Source organism: Salvia hispanica, chromosome 4 (genome assembly GCF_023119035.1).
Source record: "Salvia hispanica cultivar TCC Black 2014 chromosome 4, UniMelb_Shisp_WGS_1.0, whole genome shotgun sequence".
Taxonomy (NCBI): Eukaryota; Viridiplantae; Streptophyta; class Magnoliopsida; order Lamiales; family Lamiaceae; genus Salvia; species Salvia hispanica.
In genome coordinates this window covers 14025775-14047877 of record NC_062968.1, presented here as the reverse complement: position 1 = coordinate 14047877, position 22103 = coordinate 14025775, and the positions used below count along the sequence as shown (strand labels likewise).

The following is a 22103-nucleotide window of genomic DNA, read 5'->3' as shown; positions in this document are numbered from 1 at the left end:
GCAGCCTTCACCGGTCTGCCAGGTTCACAAATTCGACAATCACGAAATTTTATTATATTGGTGCATGCATTATTTAAATTCGAAAAGATTGTAAATATGCCATTGCTACTAAGTAATCCCATCAAAATATACTCCATTATTTAACAACTGAGAATTGAGATAGATTTTTACAAATTTGAAATTCAACAAATATAAATACTCATAAGGTGAAAAATGGTTCAGAAAAGGAAAAACAACCACTAATTAATTAAAACAAGTCATTCTTTCTACCAAAGATTTTTCACATATTTGTACAAGCAAAATTTATTACTGTTACCGATTTAAATTACTTTGTAACGTGAAATCATAGTCCCCAAACTACATCCGCAGCACTGTTTTTGTGTTTATAAAGTATTTGATTTCTAAATCAATGTTTTTCTTGTGGTTGGATCAAAAACTAAGTTAACAATTTTTAGAATGGGTCCATTGATAAAAAAGTTACATGGGAACCTTTTGAGGAATTTGTCTCAATTTCGTTTTACAAAATCGCCACTATAGTCTTATCAAATTGCAACCATCTTTAATGAGTAGATTACACTGAGAATGCTTTGCGTCAGTGATTGAAACGATGATTACTGCTTTCTCCGGATTATATATTTTTATTTTACTAAAAGAGTTCCAAACAATGGAAAAAAAAATTTTGATACAATTTTTATCAGCAATAAAATACAACCGCAAATGGAGAATGTTTTTCTAGGATAACTAAAGGTTTGTACATGTATCATATTCAAAAAAACTAATACTACCTCAGCTCCAAGGTACATATCACACTTATTTTTAGTTGTATCATAAAAAAGACGTCAACTTAACACATAAAACAACGGTCTCCTAAAATCTTTTGTCATTGCCTAAATATGACATCTATTTCGGGATTAATAGAGTAAGGGTTCTAGTTGTAATTGTAACTTCAAATAAGTAGTATCTAGATCACAAAAATGTGGATTGATTTTTATACCCAATAAACAAAATTAATGACAAATTCTAGACCATTTATTTCATTGTGTCTTTGAATTAATATCCACTTATTAGGACAATTACTTATTATTGCAATCTTAAAAAGATAGCAGTAGTTGAGTACAAGCTTAATCCAGTTTCGTATAATGAGGTTTTAGATCTAATTTTTGAACTGCATAGATGATGCCCAAATACATGTTTTAAACAAGTAATATATGATATGCAACGAAAATCAGACACCTAAAACGTGATATTTTTAGATTCAACAATAGTATTAAGTAGAGTCAATATTATCATCAAATAGAGCCACAAAACGCAGGCCTGTGGACCCCACACCGCAAACACCCATTTATTCCCCCATTGCATAGATATAGATACGCATGCAATCTCTCTCTCCTTCTCTATACTAATTTCTTCAATTTCTTCTCTCTCTCTCTCTCTCAGGCCGCAGCCTTCTCCCTGTCTCTCTACCTTTCCTATTCCTATAGCTTGCTTCTTATACTGCTTCCACTCTTTCTCTTCGCTTTCACTTTCTTTATCCTTTTTCTCAGGTAACTCCAACTTCTCTACCGTTCCCATTTCAGTTTTCGAATGAAGCTCATTTTGTATCTATTGTGAATCGCCTCCTTTAATTGTACTTTAGCAGCTCAACTTTTTCAAGTTTTCATCTTGGAATTATTTTCTTGTTGCAATTTGGATTTTTTTAATTGAAAAAGTGATGGCTTAAATTTGTGTTCTTCTTTCTATGATGTTGGTGTAGAAAGAGAAGTAAACGATGTCGTTTAATGGGGGTGATCAACAGTACTACACGGTGGATAGTATGGATGGAATTGATGAGGAATCCCATGCTGCTGATGATGATGCTAATCTTGATGAGTATGAGATGGTTAGCACATTCTTGGACGAATGTTACTTGTCCTGCTTCTCCTTTCAAAATTAATATGGATGATCAAGTGGTTTTGTATGTGTGTGTGTAATAGCTAAGCCTAATCTTATTGAATGTGCCTTGTGATGATTTGGCTTGATTTGGATTGAGCAGATGATGAAAGTGACAGATACATCTTCCTCACAAGCAAGGGAAGGAAAAGATATACAGGGTATTCCATGGGATATCTTAAATATTACCAGAGAAAGCTACCGATTGACTCGTCTTGAGCAGTACAGAAATTATGAAAATTTACCTTCATCCACTGAAGCTGCTGATAAGGTGAGGAATTTGAATTTTTCTTTTTTCATTACTTTTCCTGAATTCTTTTGTTTTTTCCTGTACATGATCAAGTTTGTGGGTTAGGGTAGGTTCCATGTTGGTAATCTCTCTTTTCTATTCTTGTAGGAGGGCAATCCAACTGATAAAGGAGGTAGATACTATGAATTCTTTCATAATACAAGACTTGTCAAGCCTACGGTCCTGCATTTTCAGGTTGGTTCATGTTTTAAATGTTCGAGTTGTCAATGGATCGATAAGCTATTTCTTTTTTTCCCTATCTCTGACTATTGAAGTTTGCTGTAAGAAATGAATTCTTCCAGAACTTTAATATCTTCTATGAAGCCTTGCTTGTCTGTTCTGGCTTGTGAAACTGCATGCAACCAAGACTTACTCCAAATATGTTTAACACATCATTTGAAAATTCTATGAAGCCTTGTTTTCTGACTTTCTATAACACATCATTTGAAAATTCTGTTTTGGAGTTTATCACAACTTGTGACATGAGATTTATATGATTCATTTTTGCTATGAGCTCCTAATGTTTATTGCTATCCAACACTGACCTCAGAAATGTGAAGGTCCAAGACGCAGATAATGGTAATGGATAATAAATCTCTTTAGTTCCTCCATCATTGTCATACAAATGACGAGAATTGAAATGATGGCGTTAAACCTTCTATACCCATGTACTAATGAAAATTAACCTTAACTTCTGCATGCATCAGTGATTTTCAATGATTTGGATATTGGGATTTCTACTGCTGATAACTGGATGAATATGACATTAAATCATATCCAGTCACATATACACTATGTTTGTTTTTCATCTCTTCAAACTACATTTTTTTGGTGGTGCTTGGTTGTACTTGTCGATGTATTTGGGGGTTCTAGTGTACTTGAATTAACTTCATCTGGTGTGGACTGTTAACTTTGCCCCCTCAGAAAAAATAACCCCCTTCTCACAGCATAGCATATATCTAAAATGGTGGCTTTCCCCACTGTCCCATTTCTGGCATGACTGCTACCTGTCCAAACCATGACCTGTTTCTATCTGCAAGACTTCCATAACTTGATTGTAAAAGAATATCCATGAAAGATTTAATTCAAGAATCTCAACATATGATCTCTTTTGGACTGTCAACTGGTCACATGGATTGCCTGTATGTCACTCACTGTATATGAATCTTTAGCTAGGAGCCTAGGACAATGTTGCTCTGGAACTTTAGCGACAAGAATCTTGCTTGAGGTTTCTTGTGCTTTTTACTGGTCATAGAATTTTACACTTTACAGTGTGCTTATTTCTGAATATGCTGTGCAGTTGAGGAACTTGGTCTGGGCTACATCAAAACATGATGTTTATATGGTTTCAAACTATTCGGTTATGCACTGGTCATCATTACTCCAGAATTTGACCGAAGTACTAAACTTCTCTGGGAATATTGTGCCGACAGAGGTATATAGATTTTATACAAACATTTTCTTTCTATTTGTTTATGTATTATTTTGATTGTAAATATATTTATCTTTTTGCATGTTCTATTTGCATTTAGATATTCTCATGTAGTTTTGCATAGATCCATCTGGCACCTGTTTGTTATTCTATTTCACCAATTTTACTTTCAATTTTTCATGTAGAAATATCCAGGGACCCTGCTGGAAGGATTTACACGAACACAGTTGAGCACACTGGCCGTGAAAGATCGTTTTTTGGTGGCAGGTGGCTTTCATGGAGAACTTATCTGCAAGGTGAGCAGATTCATCGTAACTTTGAATGCCCTTATCGATCATTAGTTTGAAACGAACCGCAAAATAAATTTGACCCCTGCCTTCACAAAATCATTACTTTATTTGCAAAACTTATGTTTCATACTCGACCGTTCTCTTTCATCATCTCATGCTTGATCTGTATTTCTTTGAGCTTGTAGTCCTTGGATAAACTGGGCGTAAGCTTTTGCACAAGGACTACACATCAAGAGAATTCTATCATTAATGCCATTGATATATATGAAAGCTCAAGGTAACACAAACATTGTTATTCACCTTTTTATTTGACTTTCTTCTCAATTAACTGATTTGAATTGTTGATTATCATGCAGCGGATTACATTTCATGACGTCCAATAACGATTGTGGTGTAAGAGAATATGACATGGAGAGGTTTCAGCTCCTTAACCACTTCCACTTCCCTTGGGCAGTCAATGTCAGTGTCTACGTTCATTTGTTTTAAATTTTGTTCTGTGTGCTAATACACTAGCTGCATATAATCCCATGAAACCCCATTTATCAAGAAATGGTTCAGTTTAGATCTAGATAACATATAATTCTGTGATTTAGATCTCGTGAAATTTTTGTTAATTGTTTGCAAGGGGGGAATTGTGCTATAGGTGCTATTGATAGATGAGAATGTTTGAGGAATTATTTATGTAATGAGTAGTATAAGATAACTTATATTCGGAGCATATTGCTGAAAGTTGTGCTCTAATGCAGCATACATCAATGAGCTCTGACGGCAAGCTTCTAGCTGTCGTTGGAGATGATTGCGATGGATTACTTGTAGATGGCCGAAATGGAAGGGTAAGTCTTACTGCAACTCGGTCTTACTATAAAATGTTCAGTTTATTTGGATGTAAGTGCAAAAGTTATTTTTGCTGCCAATTATCAGAACACAGAAATGAACATAAGCTATTATTAAAAATTTATACACTAATGTCCATGTTCTCTCTCAGAAAGTTGCTTCTGTAGCCGGTCATCTAGACTACTCATTCGCCTCTGCTTGGCATCCGGATGGAAGGATATTCGCCACAGGGAATCAAGACAAGACGTGCAGAGTGTGGGATGTGAGAAAATTGGCATCTCCAGTTGCAATTCTCAATGGAAACATCGGTGCAATCAGATCAATACGTTTCTCAGCAGACGGACAGTTTCTGGTGATGGCTGAACCGGCAGATTTTGTGCATATTTACGGCACTAGAGAAAACTTTGAGCAAAGGCAAGAGTTGGATTTCTTTGGGGAGATAACCGGTGTGTCTCTGAGTCCAGACGACGAGTCCATCTTTGTAGGAATCTGGGACAGGACGTACGCGAGCTTGCTGCAGTTCAACAGAAGGCACACATACGAATATCTTGATTCCCTTACGTAAGTCGCGCTCCCTACCTTCTCGACCATGCTACCGACGAACACATGACAGGTTAGAAACATCGTTATTGCCTGCTCTAGGCTAGTATGATAAGGTAACGTGTACAGTTTTTAACATGCTTTTGAAAAAAAAGAAAGCTTTCTTTATCTTGAAATGTAAAGAAATTTCTCTCTGGGCAGTTAGCTGAAACTAATTGGCTTTGTACAGAGACAATTTTGGTGAAATATTTGGACTGGTTGTTTTCATTGATGTAGTGTTAACTGTTAAGAACTAACCATTTTAGGGTGAAGGAACAAAATTGTTGGGAATGGATAAAAATAAAATTAAAAAATAAGCTGAATATGCATTTTGTCCTATTTTGAAGCTGGAAGTGGTAAAGTTCTGTTACACAGGGGAATTGGAGAGTTTTACACATCTTTATTGGATAATCATTGGTTGGTACTTGAAACTTAAATTGCTGAACAAAATTGCCAAAAATAAAGCAAAGTAGCCAAGAGGTCACTTACAAGTATCTTGTGGCTGGGCTATTATTGTGTGGTAGGCAAGAAAAATGGAGTAAAATATTTTAACTATTTAATCTGTAATTGATAAGGGAATTACTGAGCTGTCATGAGTTGAACTTGAAGTGAGTGAAGATTGGGGTGGAGAAGATTTGGCAGTTACCAAAATTATTTTGTTTGAGAATGGCATGTGCATGTGATTGAGCTGAGAGTGACAAAGACCAAACAGATTGGCAAAGGCATAAAACGACAGCAAAACCAAAAGCTTGAATTATTTTTTTCCCTCTTCTTCTTCTTCTATTGGAGTATCAAAATCCATTTGTTATATTTTGAATTATAAAGAAGAATGAAGACTAGACAGAGGAAAGAAAAAAGAGAATGATGATGAATGACCAATTAGGGATGCACCACAATGTAGAAATTAGAATAACTGTGTACCACATTCCATGTTCAAATAGCTTTGTGAATTTATTACACATCCATCCAAAATTGAATTGAAGTAAATACCATTTCAAATATACCATTTGTTTTCATTAACTACAAATGGAACATCATACTAAAATGAAGTATGGCTTTATTATGTTCTACCCTTGAATAACAAATAATGCAAATGGAATTGTAGCTCTGGGTCGCAAATTATTTTTATGGTGTGCGCTATAATTGTCAAGTTGAAAGCATAAGGAAAAAATTATATTATATTATTCATTTTACTTATCCATATATGATTATGATACTGACTCCATTAATAAACTAATTTTATTATTTTGGACCATCCATAAAGTTAGACCAATTTTAAAATATAGAAAGTTTTAAACAATAAATATGGAGTATTAATAATATGGATCCCATAATCTACTACAACTACTTCCACCACATTTTCCTCTTTTCTCTTACTTTACCAATTATACATTAAAATATACTTCATCCGTCCCCAAAGAGAATGAACTATTTCATTTTTCGTCCGTCCCCAAAGAGTATGAACTTTCTAATTTTGAAAAATTCAAACAACTACTACCCTAACATCATTTTATTTACAACTTATACCATTATCATTAACACTTGTATCATTATAATAATGTGGACTCCATTCTTCACTAACATTATTTCCACTACACTCTCTCTCTCTCTTACTTTTCCACTTATTTATTTAAACCCGTGTCAAATTCAAAGTTCATACTATTTGGGAACGGAGGAGTATGTCATTTATAACTTAGTCTTTTTGTTTTGGACGATGTGGTGTAAACAGTAACTCCCTTATCCAAGTGTTGAAGAAAATAATTTGTAAAGCCCAATTCACATAAGATAAACAACCAAATACAAAGCATCCATAGCTATATTGAAAGTATTCTTTAGAAACGTGTCAACACTCAATACTTGATTAAGTACCCACCCCAAAAAGCTATATAGATTTCACTAAACTTAGTGTGATTCGTAAATCCAATTCAAATATTCCACTAGTCTAATATAGTTGTTATTACACATGTGAGACAAATCATTATCGGACCAATGCCATGCAAAACCCTACTTAATTATTTGTAATAAGCTCGTGAATGCTATAATTTATAGTATATGGAAAAAGATACTATAAAATGAATTTGATTATGAATATATGGAGGAGATGATATAATATATAGTGGGGCCATATCGGTTCATCCCGTGACTGCCCATCTGCATCATGTGAATCATCTTTTGTCATCACTTGAAAAGGTGCTCAACACAATATTGGAGTAGTAGTATTATTTAATTTCTACATATATAAAAGATTGAAATTAGTACTCTTGTTTTAGTTTCAAAAGTGAATTCCATTTTCTAAATCTATTTATATTCTTTCATATTAGCTCTATGTGTGCATCGTAATTCATAACTCGTGGTGAATGTGAAGTCAAAAAATATGTATAGTAAATTCTTTTGAATTGATTGCTTGCATGAGTATTACCTGACTTATTTCAATCAACTAATGAGTGAGTTTGTAAGGTTTGAAGAGCAATACAACAGCTTGGTAATTGTGCGACAAGTGACAGGAAAATAACATAAGAATATAAATTTTGAACTTATGTGGGATTGGAAGTTAAAATTCAAATTCCGATTCATTCTGTGAAGAAACAACAAACAGAAGCAGTTAGAGTAGCAGTTGCTACTGAAAATTGTTCACTAATTAAATATCACAGAAAATTAAAATGTGAAAAGTGAGAAGACAAGAGAGCAAATGACATAATAAGCGACACAGAAAGAGTCGAAATGCTCGTATACCTTAACTATGCAAAATTTGCATAAATTAACTAAATATTGTAAAATATATATTTGAAATATGAAACATCGACATCTTCAATTTGCCTTGGGGTATTTCCTATTCCAGTTTATTTATTTATTTTTATTTATCTGGTACAATAGTATTACCCAATGCGCACGTAAGAAATGACCTAATATCTTCAAATAGATAAATCAAGCTATTCATTTTGCAACAAGTCCCTTTTGAGCTGAGATATTAGTTTAATTCACATGTACTCAATACTTTAATTTAATATAAAACATTTATTACATATACAACATATTATTATTGTACTCAATACTTTAATCTCATAAATTTGTTAAAAAAATTATTAACACATACTGTACAACATAATATATCCATATAGACTTCTTTATGAATTGAAAAAAGCTTAAAATCGGAAAATAGCGAGCAAGATCAATCGTACAAATCGAAGTTCAAAAGACCAGCAAAGACAGAAAAATAATTGGCAAAAATAATATACTAAAGAATGACGAGCTAAAGGTCGCATAAAACCTATCAATAAGAAGACCTAACAAACCACTCAAACAGCACCAAAACACTCAAGCAACATAATACCTCAAGAAAGCAACCAAGAGCGAAGTAGAGAAGAAAAGCATAACTCTGGACTTCACCAAGCAATATACCTGTCACTTTTTTTTTGTCTTCATTCCAATCTCTGAACTTCAAAAATGCTCTTCAAAATCATAAACTTTAATATTGGTACCAAATTTTCACGGTGAGTCATTCTTTAAACCTGACAGATTAGGTTATAGGACACATATTATTCAACGCCAAATTCAAGAATTAGGGTGTCGAAACTCCGTCGTCTCATTTATAATTCAGACCAAGTCACATAGATTTCATGGCAAGTCACATAAGTTCATTTGTCTATGGATTACTAAATAATAGAATTTTGAGGTTTGATAGTATTTGACTTTTATGTAGTTCTTTTTATGTTTAATGTTCATAACTCGTTTCCACTTAAAAAAAAAGTATGTAAATCTATTCTGTTCGAATGGAAAAAATTATATATTTTCAAAAGTTTATAAAATTTTAAGACTACTTTCAAGCTTCTTAAAAAATATTTCCTCCGTTCCATAATAGATGTCATACTTCTTTTTTAATTTGTCCCACAAAAGATGTCACATTAATAAAAATATACTATTTTTTTCTCACCACTCAACACATAGAACAACATCTCTTAAAATTTTGTGTCATTATCTATTATGGAATGGAGGGAGTAACGGAACGTACTTCAAATTTTATATCATTATCCCTATAATAATATACTTGAGTAATTTTATCATAAACCAAAATAAAGTCAATGCAAATAGAATGAAATGACTAATATCAAAGGTGAAATGAATGATTATTCCATAAAGATATGAATAGTGATTCGATTCCTAAGAAACAATAGTACCAAATAAATGAATGGAATAACGGTAAAAATCATCATTCTATTTCCATGTACTTCATCGTACCATGGCGCCCAAGAAATAATGTATTTATGATATCATGGATTACTTATGAGACACTTCATGAGATCAAAATTTATAATTAGATTACAAGCTTAAATTAATAGGACATTCTTCAAAAAAAAGCTCAAATTTTGATAGTATGATGACTTTTTAGCTTGAATTTATAATAATTATAAATATAATTTACATTATTATGCATTTTATAGTTCAATTAGAAAAACTTACAATTTGACATTTAAAAAAAAGGTAATAAGAATTATAGAAGTACCAATATTGTAAATCATTCTAAATGCAGAAGCGAGGAAGCAGATATATTTTATTTGCACTAATTGATTGAGAGCTATAAAATGTACAATGAATACTAAATAGTACTAGTACTATAAGTTATATTTTCCCGCATGGGCATAGCACGTTTGACAACGGAGGGGTAGATCTTACGAGTTTAAATTGCAGGATATCGTGTAGTTGCTTCCATCTCTCAGTGTGAGGTCTTGGGAGATGGGCTTCTGGCAGTTAGTGGATTAAAGTCTCCCCCTTAACGGACTACTGTATACCCTGATTGAACCCGCTCACATGATGTCGGGCTAGAGTGTGGGAGTCGCCAAGACGACAGAATTGCCTTTTTTGCTGCAACGAATTTGGACTAGAAAGTCACCAAATGAGCAAAGTTGGAGTTATTTTTATAAAAAAATTCTTAAATTAATTATAAGTTTTATCTGTAACATAGCTACCAAATACACCGCTAAACTCGAATAAATTCCATTATCTAGAATCTTAGATGTAATATAGCTACGTACCTAAACAGTGAAAACGATTGGTTCCCATAGTAGTATTTATTTTTCAAAGTAAAACTTTATATAGTTTTAAATAGAAAACACCAGGTGGACATTAAGTCTCTTACCATGTGATATACCACATATGTGCCCACCGTAGCCAAATGAGTTTTCTCAGTCATTTATTTATTTTTAAACAAATGTATTATTTGAAAAATATTATTCCCTCACCCAAGATACAAGAATGAAGTTGTGTATTCTTTTCAGAATGTCAATAAACTAATTTAATTTTTAATACTTCTATTTTATTCTTTTTATTTATTTAATTTACTCTTTTTCTATTTAACTTATTAACTATTAATAATACAATTTTTTCTAGTCTATTTTATTCTTTTCCTAAATTACGTGTTAAGATAATTTTCTCACTTATAAATAAATCAGAATTATAACCTATTAAAAAGTGTACTCGGTTTCATCTATATAAGGAAAGACATAAATAAATTTACAATCCATCAAATGACAGGAACATTTACCACACACATGTTTGTCTGTATTAGTACGTAGATTCAGTACACGATTTACAGTAGAATTAGGACAAATTTATTGCTTCAAGTTTAAACTTTAATAAATGATTTATGATATTACAAATTATACTTACATACAGAGTTTGATGTTGATAAATAAAATAAGAGAAATTGAGAGAAAGAAGTTAAAAACATTCCGCTCACATTCGTCTGCTTTTCCATGACTTCATTAAACAGTTGCAATATTATTGAAGCAAAGAGAGAGCTGCATTTGAAACCCTTCATCTCTCTCATCCAATAACAAATGGATACCTAAACTCTTAACTCCACCTCTCACACTCACTCACCAAAAAGAAATGAAGTATCACCGCTACGCCTTACTTTTACTCCTCCTCTCATATCTGTTCCCGCCGCCCTGCCTCTGCGGCGACGTCCTCCAGCTGAACGACGACGTCCTCGGCCTCATCGTCTTCAAAACCGCCTTCCTCGACCCGCACCAGTCCCTCTCCTCTTGGAACGAGGACGACGCCTCTCCCTGTGCATGGAAATTCGTCCAATGCAACTCCGGCAACGCCCGCGTCTCCGAGCTCCACCTCGACTCCCTCTCCCTCTCCGGCAAGATCAGCCGGGGCCTCGACAAGCTCACTTCCCTCAAGCTCCTCTCCCTCTCCAACAACAACCTCTCCGGCCCCATCTCCCCCGACCTCGCTCTCATTCCCACCCTCGAGCATCTCAACCTCAGCCGCAACTCTCTCTCCGGCAACGTCCCGCCCTCCCTCGCCGCCGTCCAGTTCCTCGACCTCTCCCACAACGCTCTCTCCGGCCCCCTCGCCGACAACATGTTCGACAACTCCCTCTCCCTCCGCTTCCTCTCTCTGGCAGGAAACCGCCTCGAAGGCCCGCTCCCCGCCTCCCTCTCCAAATGCGTAACGCTTAATCACCTCAACCTCTCCACCAATAGGTTCTCTGGGGGATTTCCCCAAGGGATTTGGTCGCTGGCGAGGCTCCGGACTCTAGATCTTTCTAGAAACGTCCTCTCCGGGGAAATTCCGGCGGGGATGGCCGCCGTACACAACTTGAAGGAGCTGGATTTGCATGGAAATCAGTTTTCTGGATTCCTGCCTTCCGACATCGGTCTCTGTCCACATTTATCCAAAATCGATTTCAGCTACAATTTCCTTACCGGAGCAGTTCCTGAGTCTATGCAGAAGCTGAACGAACTCACCTATCTTAGCATATCCACCAATTTCATCACCGCCGATTTCCCTCACTGGATCGGAGGAATGAGCAGCCTCGAACACGTGGATTTCTCCGGCAATGCCCTCACCGGCTCCGTTCCTTCATCCATTGGAGAGCTGAAGTCAATGAAATTTCTTAATCTAGGCTATAACAAGCTGATCGGAGACATTCCGAGCTCTCTGAGCGAGTGCTGGAGCTTATCCGTGCTTCGATTGGGCGGAAACACTTTCAACGGCACCATACCTAGCGGTTTGTTTGACCTGAAATTGGAGGAATTGGATGTTTCTAGAAACGAAGTGACAGGTTTCGTTCCTCCTCCGTCAAGCAAGCTTTATGAGAGCCTTGAGATACTGGATCTGTCAGGGAACAATCTCGTGGGAGATATTCCGCCGGAAATGGGGCTGCTGAGCAAGCTCAGGTACCTCAATTTGTCTTGGAACCATCTGGAATCGAGAATGCCTCCGGAGCTAGGCTACTTCCAGAATCTCACCGTCTTAGATCTCCGGAGCAACGCTCTCACCGGATCCATCCCCGGCGATATATGCTATTCCGGCAGCCTCGCCATCCTTCAGCTCGATGACAATTCGTTTGTAGGCCCCATTCCTGATCAAATCGGCAACTGCTCTTCCCTCTACTTGCTGTGAGTTTTGTTAATTGAAATCGTGATCAATATCTCTCTGTCTCTCTTGTGAATGTGATTGTGATTTATGATTTGTGATTTGCAGGAGCCTATCTCACAATAGTTTGACAGGGCGAATACCAGAATCAATGTCATTGTTGAGCAAGCTGAAGATTCTAAAACTGGAGGAGAATGAATTGAGCGGTGAGATACCGCCGCAGCTGGGGAGGCTGGAGAATCTTCTCATCGCAAACATCTCCCACAACAGACTAGTGGGGAGGCTACCGGTAGGAGGCATCTTCCAAACTCTAGACGCGACCTCAATCGAGGGAAACCTGGGCATATGCTCGCCCTTGGTCAAGTCTCCCTGCGTCATGAATGTCCCGAAGCCTCTAGTCCTCGATCCCTACGCGTACGCGAGCCAGCCCGGTCGTGAAGCCCGCTCGCCCCCACGCCGCACCTTCCTCAGCGTCTCCGCCATTGTGGCGATATCCGCTGCTGCATTCATCTCCGTCGGAGTGCTGGTGATAACCCTGCTCAACGCCTCGGCTAGGAGGCGTATCGCCTTCATCGACAACGCGCTCGAGAGCATGTGCTCCAGCTCCACCAGGTCAGCCAACATGGCTGCAGGGAAACTGCTCTTGTTCGACTCCAAATCTGCTGCGGAAAGGCTTAGCAATGTAGATTTGGATTCTGTTTTGAACAAAGCAGCCAAGATTGGAGAGGGAGTGTTCGGAAGCGTGTACAAGGCTACAACGGAGTTGGCTATCAAGAGACTGCTGACGAGTAACACGGTGCAGTACCAGGAGGAATTCGATCGGGAGGTTCGGATTCTTGGGAAGGCGAGACACCCGAATCTGAACCCGCTGCGAGGCTACTACTGGACTCCGGAGCTCCAGCTTCTCGTGTCGGACTATGCTGCTCAAGGAAGCTTACAAGCGAGGCTGCACCAGGCCTCTCCGCCCATGACATGGGCGGAGAGGTTCAAGATAGTGGTGGGGACGGCCAAGGGGCTGGCCCACCTGCACCACGCGTTCCGGCCGCCCATCATACACTACAATCTGAAGCCGAGCAATGTGCTGCTGGACGAGAATCTGAACGTAAAGATATCGGATTTCGGGCTGGCTCGGCTGCTGACGAAGCTGGAGAGGCACGTGGTGAGCAACAGGTTCCAGAGCGCGATGGGGTACGTGGCACCGGAGCTGGCGTGCCAGAGCCTGAGGGTGAACGAGAAGTGCGACGTGTACGGGTTCGGGGTGATGGTGATGGAGGTGGTGACGGGGAGGAGGGCGGTGGAGTACGGAGAGGACAATGTGGTGATACTGAGTGATCATGTGAGGGTGGCGGTGGAGCAAGGGAATGTGGTGGAGTGTGTGGATCCTGGAATGGGGGAGTATCCGGAGGAGGAGGTGCTGCCGCTTCTAAAGCTGGCACTCGTCTGCACATCACAGATACCTTCCAGCAGGCCATCCATGGCTGAGGTGCTCCAGATTTTGCAGGTCATCAACACGCCACTGCCCAACACAATTCATCCACAATTCTAATCTACTCTCACTCTCACCTCTTTTTTTTTCTTTCATCAACTGCACTTTCTTTCATCTTCCTAATTACTCTGTTTTTCTCAATCTATATTCCAATTTTATTTATATTTACTTTTGTTTATTCATCCACTAATCACTACACAATTGTGGCAACCCGAGTTTTTTCCTTTTTTTACGTATATGTGTCTGATGGAATGATGGATGTAGACATGTAGTGTTAGCAATAAGATACCCAAATCAAGATGCAGGAAAGATATCTAGTGTGATTCAAATCCATGTAACTCAGATGACTGATTTATAGTATTTCCTTGTATATGTACATCCATCTACAATAAATTGATGGATACACAAAAATACAACAACAATAAATAATAGTATGGGATATTGGTCTCTAAAATCATGAACTTTGGTCAAATTTTAGTATTTCCCACCAACTTTAAAATTGGTCTAAAATATCACAAACTTTATATTGTGTTTGTTATTTCCCATAGCTCAATCACCATATACCACCAACTTCTGTGCATTTTTTATCCTACTTGGGACTACTAAATCAACGTTATTTTCTACGTAGCTTTTTATCCTACTTGTCACGGTTGCTCATGTATAATAAGATTTTTGCAAAAGATATCTTATTTGGCTGTCATGAGAAATAACAAACAAAATGTAAAGTTTGTGATATTCTAAACCAATTTTAAAGTTCGTGGGAAATACCAAAATTTGACCAAAGTTGATGGTGTTAGAGACCAATTTTCATAGTACTACTCTTCCAATCCTCCATATCTTTCCATTTCTCCATGCCATTTCAAATGGAATAAGAGCGACTAATCCGAAAAACCAATCGAACTCAGAAGTGATTTCATTAGTATTGGAATACTCATGCCAACCTTCCGATTGATCAATCCTGCACAATAACATATTCAAATCAGAATGACCAAAAACACACATACAATCAAGTATGGCAGAGAAACTTCCCAATATGGTCACGATATATGCAAGTAGCTGATTGGCTGTGGTCCATACAGCCACCTCAATGGAATCACCACGAAGCCAGATGGCAATGATCCACCATCCTTCCCAAAATGGGAGGAATAAGATATGACATTATTCTCATTGTTTTTATACAGTATATCAGGACCGAGGACAATAATTGTAAGTGGTATTAACAATTTAACACTATGATCTCTACTATGTAAATGAGATAACTCAACATGGCAATGCTATGGACAGGGAAATGTGATTGCGGCATCAGCGATTAGGTCATCCATTGAGTGGTTAATTGAAATTTTCTATTTCCTAAACTTGACAAAATTAGTTTATGATAGTTGTGTTTTGGCCAAAGCCACAAACCTTGTTATAACTCATGCTCGCTTGCGTTTTTTTTAAACACTCGATGTTTCACAGTGAATTACATTCGTACCATGTAAAGGGTGGAAATGCAATAGAGTCTTGGAGCACTTTATTTTTAACAAATTGAATTAGACTTTGGTTTCCTTTGGTATAATGTACTCCAATTATTTGTACCGTAAAATGGATTACCATTTCAAATTCTGTCAATTCTACACTTCAACACACATTACACATTGCCAAACAAAATAATCATACTTAATTTTTCAACTTACCAAACAAAAAAATTGAATAAAACAAAATTTATATTAATCACCAAATTTACCAAACAAAGATGGCCCAATGGAAAAAACCGGCCAAAATAAAAACTGTGTGCTGCATAAAAGATGGCCAATAGACAAATATGTAGTATAACCCTAATACTCAAGAAGAGAACGGAGATGATACACGATTTAGCAACCTCGATCCAAAATCTTAACATCAGAAAACAAATTAATCGATTAACAAGATCTTCTATACCTCAAGATGGCATTGTCATCCACAAACAAGTAGTATCTCACAACCATTAGATGCCAGGAATACTCCAAATATTGAACCTTCATGCTGCAGAACAATTCTTATCTCGTCTGATAAGCTACAACCATGAGCAGCGATTGAATACCACGTCCCACCACAGGGGTGCATCTTTACTTTTCATGAAGTGCCTTCATCAGATACAGTCTGCTAAAGCTTTGTCCAGCCACTCTGCAACCCACATCATTAAAACAAAGTTAATGTGACAATGAAAAACATCAAAAGTTAACATGCACTCTAAACTCTCCAAACAAGTCCTTCTAAACACACATGGGATATTGTATGTCAAAGATCAAAAAGGAAGAAATGAATGGAAAATAAAATATCACAGAATCATATCATCTTGAAGAGCCTAGCAATCCATAAAATATTGGATTACTAAACAATGATATTTTTACAGCATGTAACATACAACAAAATCAAACCAACTTGCAGAAGTTATATGCTATACCCATTGATTTGGTTGCAATAATTTGCAATTTGATTTGTTATAAGGAAACTATCCAATCTTGATGGCTCGGGGATAGGCTTGAAGAGAGGGTTTGTGGGATCCTCCTCAGGTAATGGCTCTTCCCCTGCATTCTTCCGCGCAGCATTTTCAGCCCTACAAGGAATGAAAATAATGTATTTGTGACAGAAACTTCCACGTTGTAAATCTTAGAAGGAAAGAGCATGCTCAAATAACTAACTTGGATGTATAGCATCACATCACATTACCTTCTCTTCTGAAGCCAGGCCTGCTTCTGTGCTTCTTGACGAGACAGATTCCTGTAGTAGAATTGGAACTGGAGAAGAAAAGGTCGTATCATGTCATTGGCCAAGCATGCAAACAAGAATAGATACAGACCTTTTGTTGTTCCATTGACAAGTCATCCATGCATTCAATTAGAAATTCCACATTTCTCTCCAAAATTGGACTGGTTGATAATTGCAATCTATCATAATCACACTGACAAACTAGAATGGGAATTAGTTATTGCTCACTGAGGCAAAGTAAAAGGACCAACTATGTGGAACTAGATTACCTGGGTGACTGGAGTATCTGCCTCAAGCTCAGTCATAAATGCGCTGATTAGAGCAGAATTTGAAACCTTAATCTGAAAAATAGAAAGACCAGGAAATAGTTTTAAAGATTGCTAAGAGTGTCATCTGTCTGATATAAAAGCTGTTCACATCTAGCAATCAAAAATGTAACATTTTCATTCTGTATAACTAGGTAATGTGTATGGACCACAAGAAAATTGAACAAGGAAAGAAACATAAGTCTGCCAAACTTAACCTTTAACACCAATGTTTAAAATTCACTTTTTAGGAGTGTCTCGGTGCGGTTCAGCAGAATGTCGTGTACAAGGCAGCCTTACCCTGTTGCAATGTTGTCAAATAGCGGATATGGTGGCACTATGGCATGGCATTCGGTGATGGATATGGCGCTATGGCATGGCATTCGGTGATGGAAACACCGTAGCATCATGGCACTGCCATAGTGCCACCATATCCGCTATTTGACAACATTGCGTGTGTACTGCATTTAGGAATGAGGTATTATGCAAGAAACATGGAGGTAAGGGCTGTATTTTATGTTTTATTAATTGTTTTAAGAGTTTTAGAAGTTATATTTTAGTTATTTTCTTATTTTTAATTATATACTCCCTCCGTCCCATAAAAATATGGGCAATTGATATGGCAAGGTAATAAAGACAAAATTGGTAAAGTAAGAGAGATGAGGAGAAGGGTAGTTAAAGCTGGACAGTGAGACCCTTATTATTAGTAGTGTTTAATGGTGGTATAAGTTGTAAATAAGTTGATGAATAGGGGTAATAAATTGGGATATCTTTCCAAAAATGGAATGCACATATTTTTGTGGGATGGACGAAAATGGAAAGTGCACATATTTTTATGGGACGGAGGGAGTATAAATATAGAAGTATTATTTTGTTTATTCAATTATTGACCGTCATATCCCGCCATACCAATACACCATATCCTTGTGGCGGTTTTCAGGCGGACCTCCATAAGCCACCAAACAGGATTTACAACATTGCCCTGTTGGGAGACAGGAAGCACGCCTTGCAACCCTGCGTGCAGTGTTAGTATTTGTCCAGATTTCATGGTCATGGGCTCAATTTAGATGGCCTGTCCAAGGGTTTAATGAGCAGCTAGCTTAATCTAAAAAATGAACACCTAGCGGAGAGTCCCGCTCCTGCTCCGAATTCCCCCACCCCTTCTCCATCTCATTCTCCATTACTTTTCAGAAGATAGACAAACACAGGCATTTTCTTCTTCTTTTGATTTATGACTAATACTTAACACTATTTGATTGGAACTTTAAGATTTTAAAGACTTATGGGCGTATAAGAAGTTAATATATTTTTGTGTGTTATCATACACTATTTGCTGTATGTATATGTGTTTTATTATGTTGGTAACAATTTTAAGTGTTTTTCTTGATTAACTCCTCATGAGTTGGTATAAAAATGTACTTTAATACATTGTTCAAAACAGCATATTGTCCAGCCTCAATGGTGAACTGGTTCCAAGATTTTAATTGGTCTATCAACAAAATTATGGACACGACTTATACATATTCAATCATATTTCAACACCAATAAATTTGAAGGGCCAAATAATTTTGAAGGAGTCTGGAATATCTAAATTAGGTATTCATCACTTATACCAAGGATTAAGCTTTATCTCTGTTGGACCCTCAAAGTCAAACTAGATTATTAAACCAATTTTATGTTGATTACAGATTCATTAGATTCTTAATAAAAACGTGTTTCTTATAAGGAATTAGAACAACAAAATTATAAATGAACAAAGAGATAATCTTAGTCAAGCTTGATACTTCAAGCAGAAATTAAGAATAAAAAACTTACAGGAATCTCTTCAAAAATATCCACAAAGGAAAGATTTTTCTCTCTCAACCTGTGAGTAAAGTGAACATAAGATACAGACTACGCATTTGAACTCATCAAAAGGATAAATTTTAGAATTTTTAAGGGTATGAAAACATGTAAGAACATACTTCTCCCCTTTGAAGTTATTTGTGCGATAGAGCTCCATGAAGGTATCAGAAAGCTTCAGGGCCTTTAAAGCTAGGACTCCTTGATTAGCTCTTGAAGGGTCATAAATGATGCAGACACATCGTCTTATATTTTCCTATCACCAATATAACACAAGTCAGACAAGCAAACAAAACTCTATCAGCAAACATGCAAAAAAAGCAGCTACAGCCAATCAATGGCAGGAGATGAAGCAAAGCACTACATGATTTAGCATAGGTAAGGGACTACCTGGTAATTCATAAAAGTCTCTATCAGTTCCCCAGTCTGGAAAGAGCCAAACATAGTTGATTGATACCTAGAAAGATGATCTCATTAGAATGAAAGGAAAAAAACATTCAGATAACATTGTATATTTACCAGGTTTCATTTATTGAAAAAGTCATATGACTATTTCCCACTGAATGCCTGAAGACATCATGCAAGGATGAAACTTACAAAGTTCACAGAATATCTGACTATCAATGCACATCAGCAACGACATTATAATCCATACTTCAGAGATCACATTTTAACTCTCTATACTATATTCTACACCCGATGAAACTCCTCTGCGTGACTGTCAGACTGTGTAGTTGACAGTGTTAAAGAACTGGTACTTATATATACAAAATGTTATTCTGTTGATATTAAATTAGAACTTAGCACTGCTGACTCACTTGATACGCAATGTAAATATTATTGTGACAACTAACAACCCAAAATTACAGCTTATTCTTTCAGAAACATAAAAATCATGTGTGCTAGCTTCCAAGGCATATACTCTGGAAATGCCCATGATTGTGTTTGACTTTAGCAAAGAGAATACTTACCAACCAACTGTGTTGTTGTCGACATTAACCTCCCTAAGGCATCTCATCATCTCAAGCTGATAATTAGCACCTTCGGCTTCAACCTCTTCATCTTCCTCACGAATCTGCAACATTATACACAGGTCGTTTGAAAACATGATAATTATTATAATATCATGTCGTGCAATAAATATGATCAGCTGAAGCAACACGCTCACCGGGAATGGGAAGCAATTAGTGACTTCGAGAACACTACCAACGTCCAAACCAAGAAGCTGTCCAGTAACCAAAGCTGGTGATAACTCCTTGCAGTGCTTGATTATCTTCAAAATAACCTGAATTGTGCATTCCAAGTATAACGTATTAGAAAATTGTATCACTAAGCCACATGAAAGATGGTACCACAAACGCCAGGCAATTCAAACAGAGTAGCAGCCATTAAATTGCAATCAATCTCATAACTAATTGGGAGGTCTAAGGAATATGACAGATGAATCTTTTGTCCAAAGATTACCAACAGGATAAAAATCAATCTGCACTTGCTGCTATCCCCCATCCCCACCCGACAAAGATCTAAGGAAGTCCCAATATCTCACCCAGTTACATAAAATTGTTTCTTTTGAATCAAAAAATTGCAAATAAACCTAAATTCAAAGCAAATACTTAATGTGCAATAATCTACTACTCGAATGTAACTACTTTTTCGATGAAAAACATACCAGTCCTTCGATCTGGACGACTCTGAGCGGCGGCGCGGCCTCCTCTGTAACCGCCACTTGCAGAAAAGACCTTGTTGCAGCTGCATAGCAGTAAAGCCATCAAAATTCGTCAAAATTAATGAACAGACGAAAATGATAGACGAGTATACGCACTGTTCGCCATGATTCGAGTGATGTGAGAGACGAATGGGAGAGCCTGAGTTGTTCCGATAACAAAACACAATACAGAAAAACCCTAAATTCAAAATTTCCGAATATAGCTTCCGATAGATATTTGTGCAATGGGCTGATTAAGTAGGCCCATGTTCCTTCTTCTTTTCCTCATTTTCTACTCCCTCCGTCCCACTCAAGATGGTCACATTTCTTAGTGGCACGGAATTTTAGAAAGTGTTGTTAGGTGGAATAAAGTACAAAGGAAAAAGGTAGTTGAATATTTTAACAAGGAGAGAGGAGAGAGGGGTTTTTTCCAAAATTGGAAAGTGGTCATTGATACGCTCGGATTTTGCACTGTTTTAAGGCCATTATTTGGTCCGTTTTTACTATCAAAATCACTCTACATGTCCATTATTTGCATATTTTATACATTTTGGTATTTTGACGTGTTTTGTGAGAAATGTGCATATTTGAGCCGAAAAGGGGAGTAAAAACGCATAGTCTGGAAATCTGGAGTCGACGGCGACCAGCGACCGCCGCGAAGTTGTACGGCGACCGCCGGCGCCCGGCGGTCAGAGCCATGTGGCGGTCCGCCTCGGAAATTTACGCTAGGAGAAGAGTCTCGCCCGGCGACCGCCGGAGGACATGTGGCGGTCCGCCACCGAAGGGTCAGAGTCTCTGGACTCCAACGCGGCGACCGCCGGCCAAGGTGCGGCGGCCCGCCGGAGAAAGGCGGCGAATCCGACCAGCCCTAGATTTGCTCCAAGACTTACCAAATTTTGAAGATCTTTTCCTTCTATGATGAGGAATAATTTTCCCCTATAAATAGGACCTCAAGCTTCATCAAAAAAAGGGAGAACACATTCATAGAGAAAGAGAGTTACTACTTGCAATATTCATAGAGATCAAAAGCTAGAGTACTTCAATTGTGCAAGGAGTTGGAGAAGGATTTCAAGAACATCAAGAACGACAAGGATTCTACCTACGGGTTTTATTTGCTTTAGTTTTATGTTCAAATTGTTTTCCCTTCAATCTATGTTTTTAGTTTATTCAATTATGTGTAACTAAACTCATAGGATTCTAGGGATGTGTTAGTAGCAACTTTGGTTATACAATTCCGTTTTCTATTTAATATCCGTTTTGTTTTTACTTTGTTTCTTCCCTAAGTTAATCATGATG

The 22103-nt window shown here is 37.3% G+C and overlaps 3 protein-coding genes across 5 annotated transcripts; 2 read left to right on the top strand and 1 right to left on the bottom strand.

The window, feature by feature from the left end:
* The first annotated feature begins 1380 nt into the window (after positions 1–1380).
* LOC125223348 (uncharacterized WD repeat-containing protein C2A9.03-like) lies at positions 1381–5581 on the top strand. The gene is made up of 10 exons (XM_048126461.1): positions 1381–1544; positions 1754–1879; positions 2033–2200; positions 2327–2413; positions 3519–3653; positions 3836–3946; positions 4126–4217; positions 4297–4399; positions 4687–4773; positions 4926–5581. Exons 2-10 carry the CDS (start codon positions 1769–1771, stop codon positions 5337–5339), a joined length of 1308 nt encoding a protein of 435 aa, XP_047982418.1. The 5' UTR covers positions 1381–1544; positions 1754–1768; the 3' UTR covers positions 5340–5581.
* Positions 5582–11098: 5517 nt separating this feature from the next.
* LOC125218216 (probably inactive leucine-rich repeat receptor-like protein kinase At3g28040) lies at positions 11099–14403 on the top strand. The gene is made up of 2 exons (XM_048119846.1): positions 11099–12762; positions 12848–14403. Exons 1-2 carry the CDS (start codon positions 11240–11242, stop codon positions 14283–14285), a joined length of 2961 nt encoding a protein of 986 aa, XP_047975803.1. The 5' UTR covers positions 11099–11239; the 3' UTR covers positions 14286–14403.
* A 336-nt stretch (positions 14404–14739) lies between these two features.
* On the bottom strand, positions 14740–21038 carry LOC125218217 (eukaryotic translation initiation factor 3 subunit H-like). Of its 3 annotated transcripts, XR_007175906.1 has the most exons (13): positions 20925–21038; positions 20772–20851; positions 20271–20387; positions 20074–20177; positions 19493–19559; positions 19225–19358; positions 19076–19124; positions 17225–17296; positions 17047–17148; positions 16917–16984; positions 16651–16803; positions 16146–16370; positions 14740–15183 (listed from the first exon to the last, which is right to left on the bottom strand). XR_007175906.1 is itself a non-coding variant. In XM_048119847.1 (12 exons), the coding sequence occupies exons 1-12, from the start codon at positions 20932–20934 to the stop codon at positions 16313–16315; spliced, it is 1014 nt and encodes a 337-aa protein (XP_047975804.1). In that variant the 5' UTR covers positions 20935–21038; the 3' UTR covers positions 15914–16312. The 3 variants fall into 3 exon arrangements, 2 of the variants coding, with proteins under 2 accessions (XP_047975804.1, XP_047975806.1); XM_048119847.1 differs by lacking the exon at positions 14740–15183 and having other exon boundaries at positions 15914–16370; XM_048119849.1 differs by lacking the exons at positions 14740–15183; positions 17047–17148 and having other exon boundaries at positions 15914–16370.
* Positions 21039–22103: the final 1065 nt, after the last annotated feature.

What these genes read in the sequence shown, in the direction of transcription:
- LOC125223348 (XM_048126461.1), top strand. Translation starts at nt 1,769, where the DNA reads ATGTCGTTTAATGGGGGTGATCAACAGTACTACACGGTGGATAGTATG. An exon ending in CCACTGAAGCTGCTGATAAG is followed by an intron (nt 2,201 to 2,326) that starts GTGAGGAATTTG and finishes CTATTCTTGTAG; the next exon opens with GAGGGCAATCCAACTGATAA. An exon ending in GATATATATGAAAGCTCAAG is followed by an intron (nt 4,218 to 4,296) that starts GTAACACAAACA and finishes ATTATCATGCAG; the next exon opens with CGGATTACATTTCATGACGT.
- LOC125218216 (XM_048119846.1), top strand. Translation starts at nt 11,240, where the DNA reads ATGAAGTATCACCGCTACGCCTTACTTTTACTCCTCCTCTCATATCTG. An exon ending in TGCTCTTCCCTCTACTTGCT is followed by an intron (nt 12,763 to 12,847) that starts GTGAGTTTTGTT and finishes TGTGATTTGCAG; the next exon opens with GAGCCTATCTCACAATAGTT.
- LOC125218217 (XM_048119847.1), bottom strand. An exon ending in AGACTTTTATGAATTACCAG is followed by an intron (nt 19,359 to 19,492) that starts GTAGTCCCTTAC and finishes TATTGGTGATAG; the next exon opens with GAAAATATAAGACGATGTGT. An exon ending in GCCTGGCTTCAGAAGAGAAG is followed by an intron (nt 16,804 to 16,916) that starts GTAATGTGATGT and finishes CATTCCTTGTAG; the next exon opens with GGCTGAAAATGCTGCGCGGA.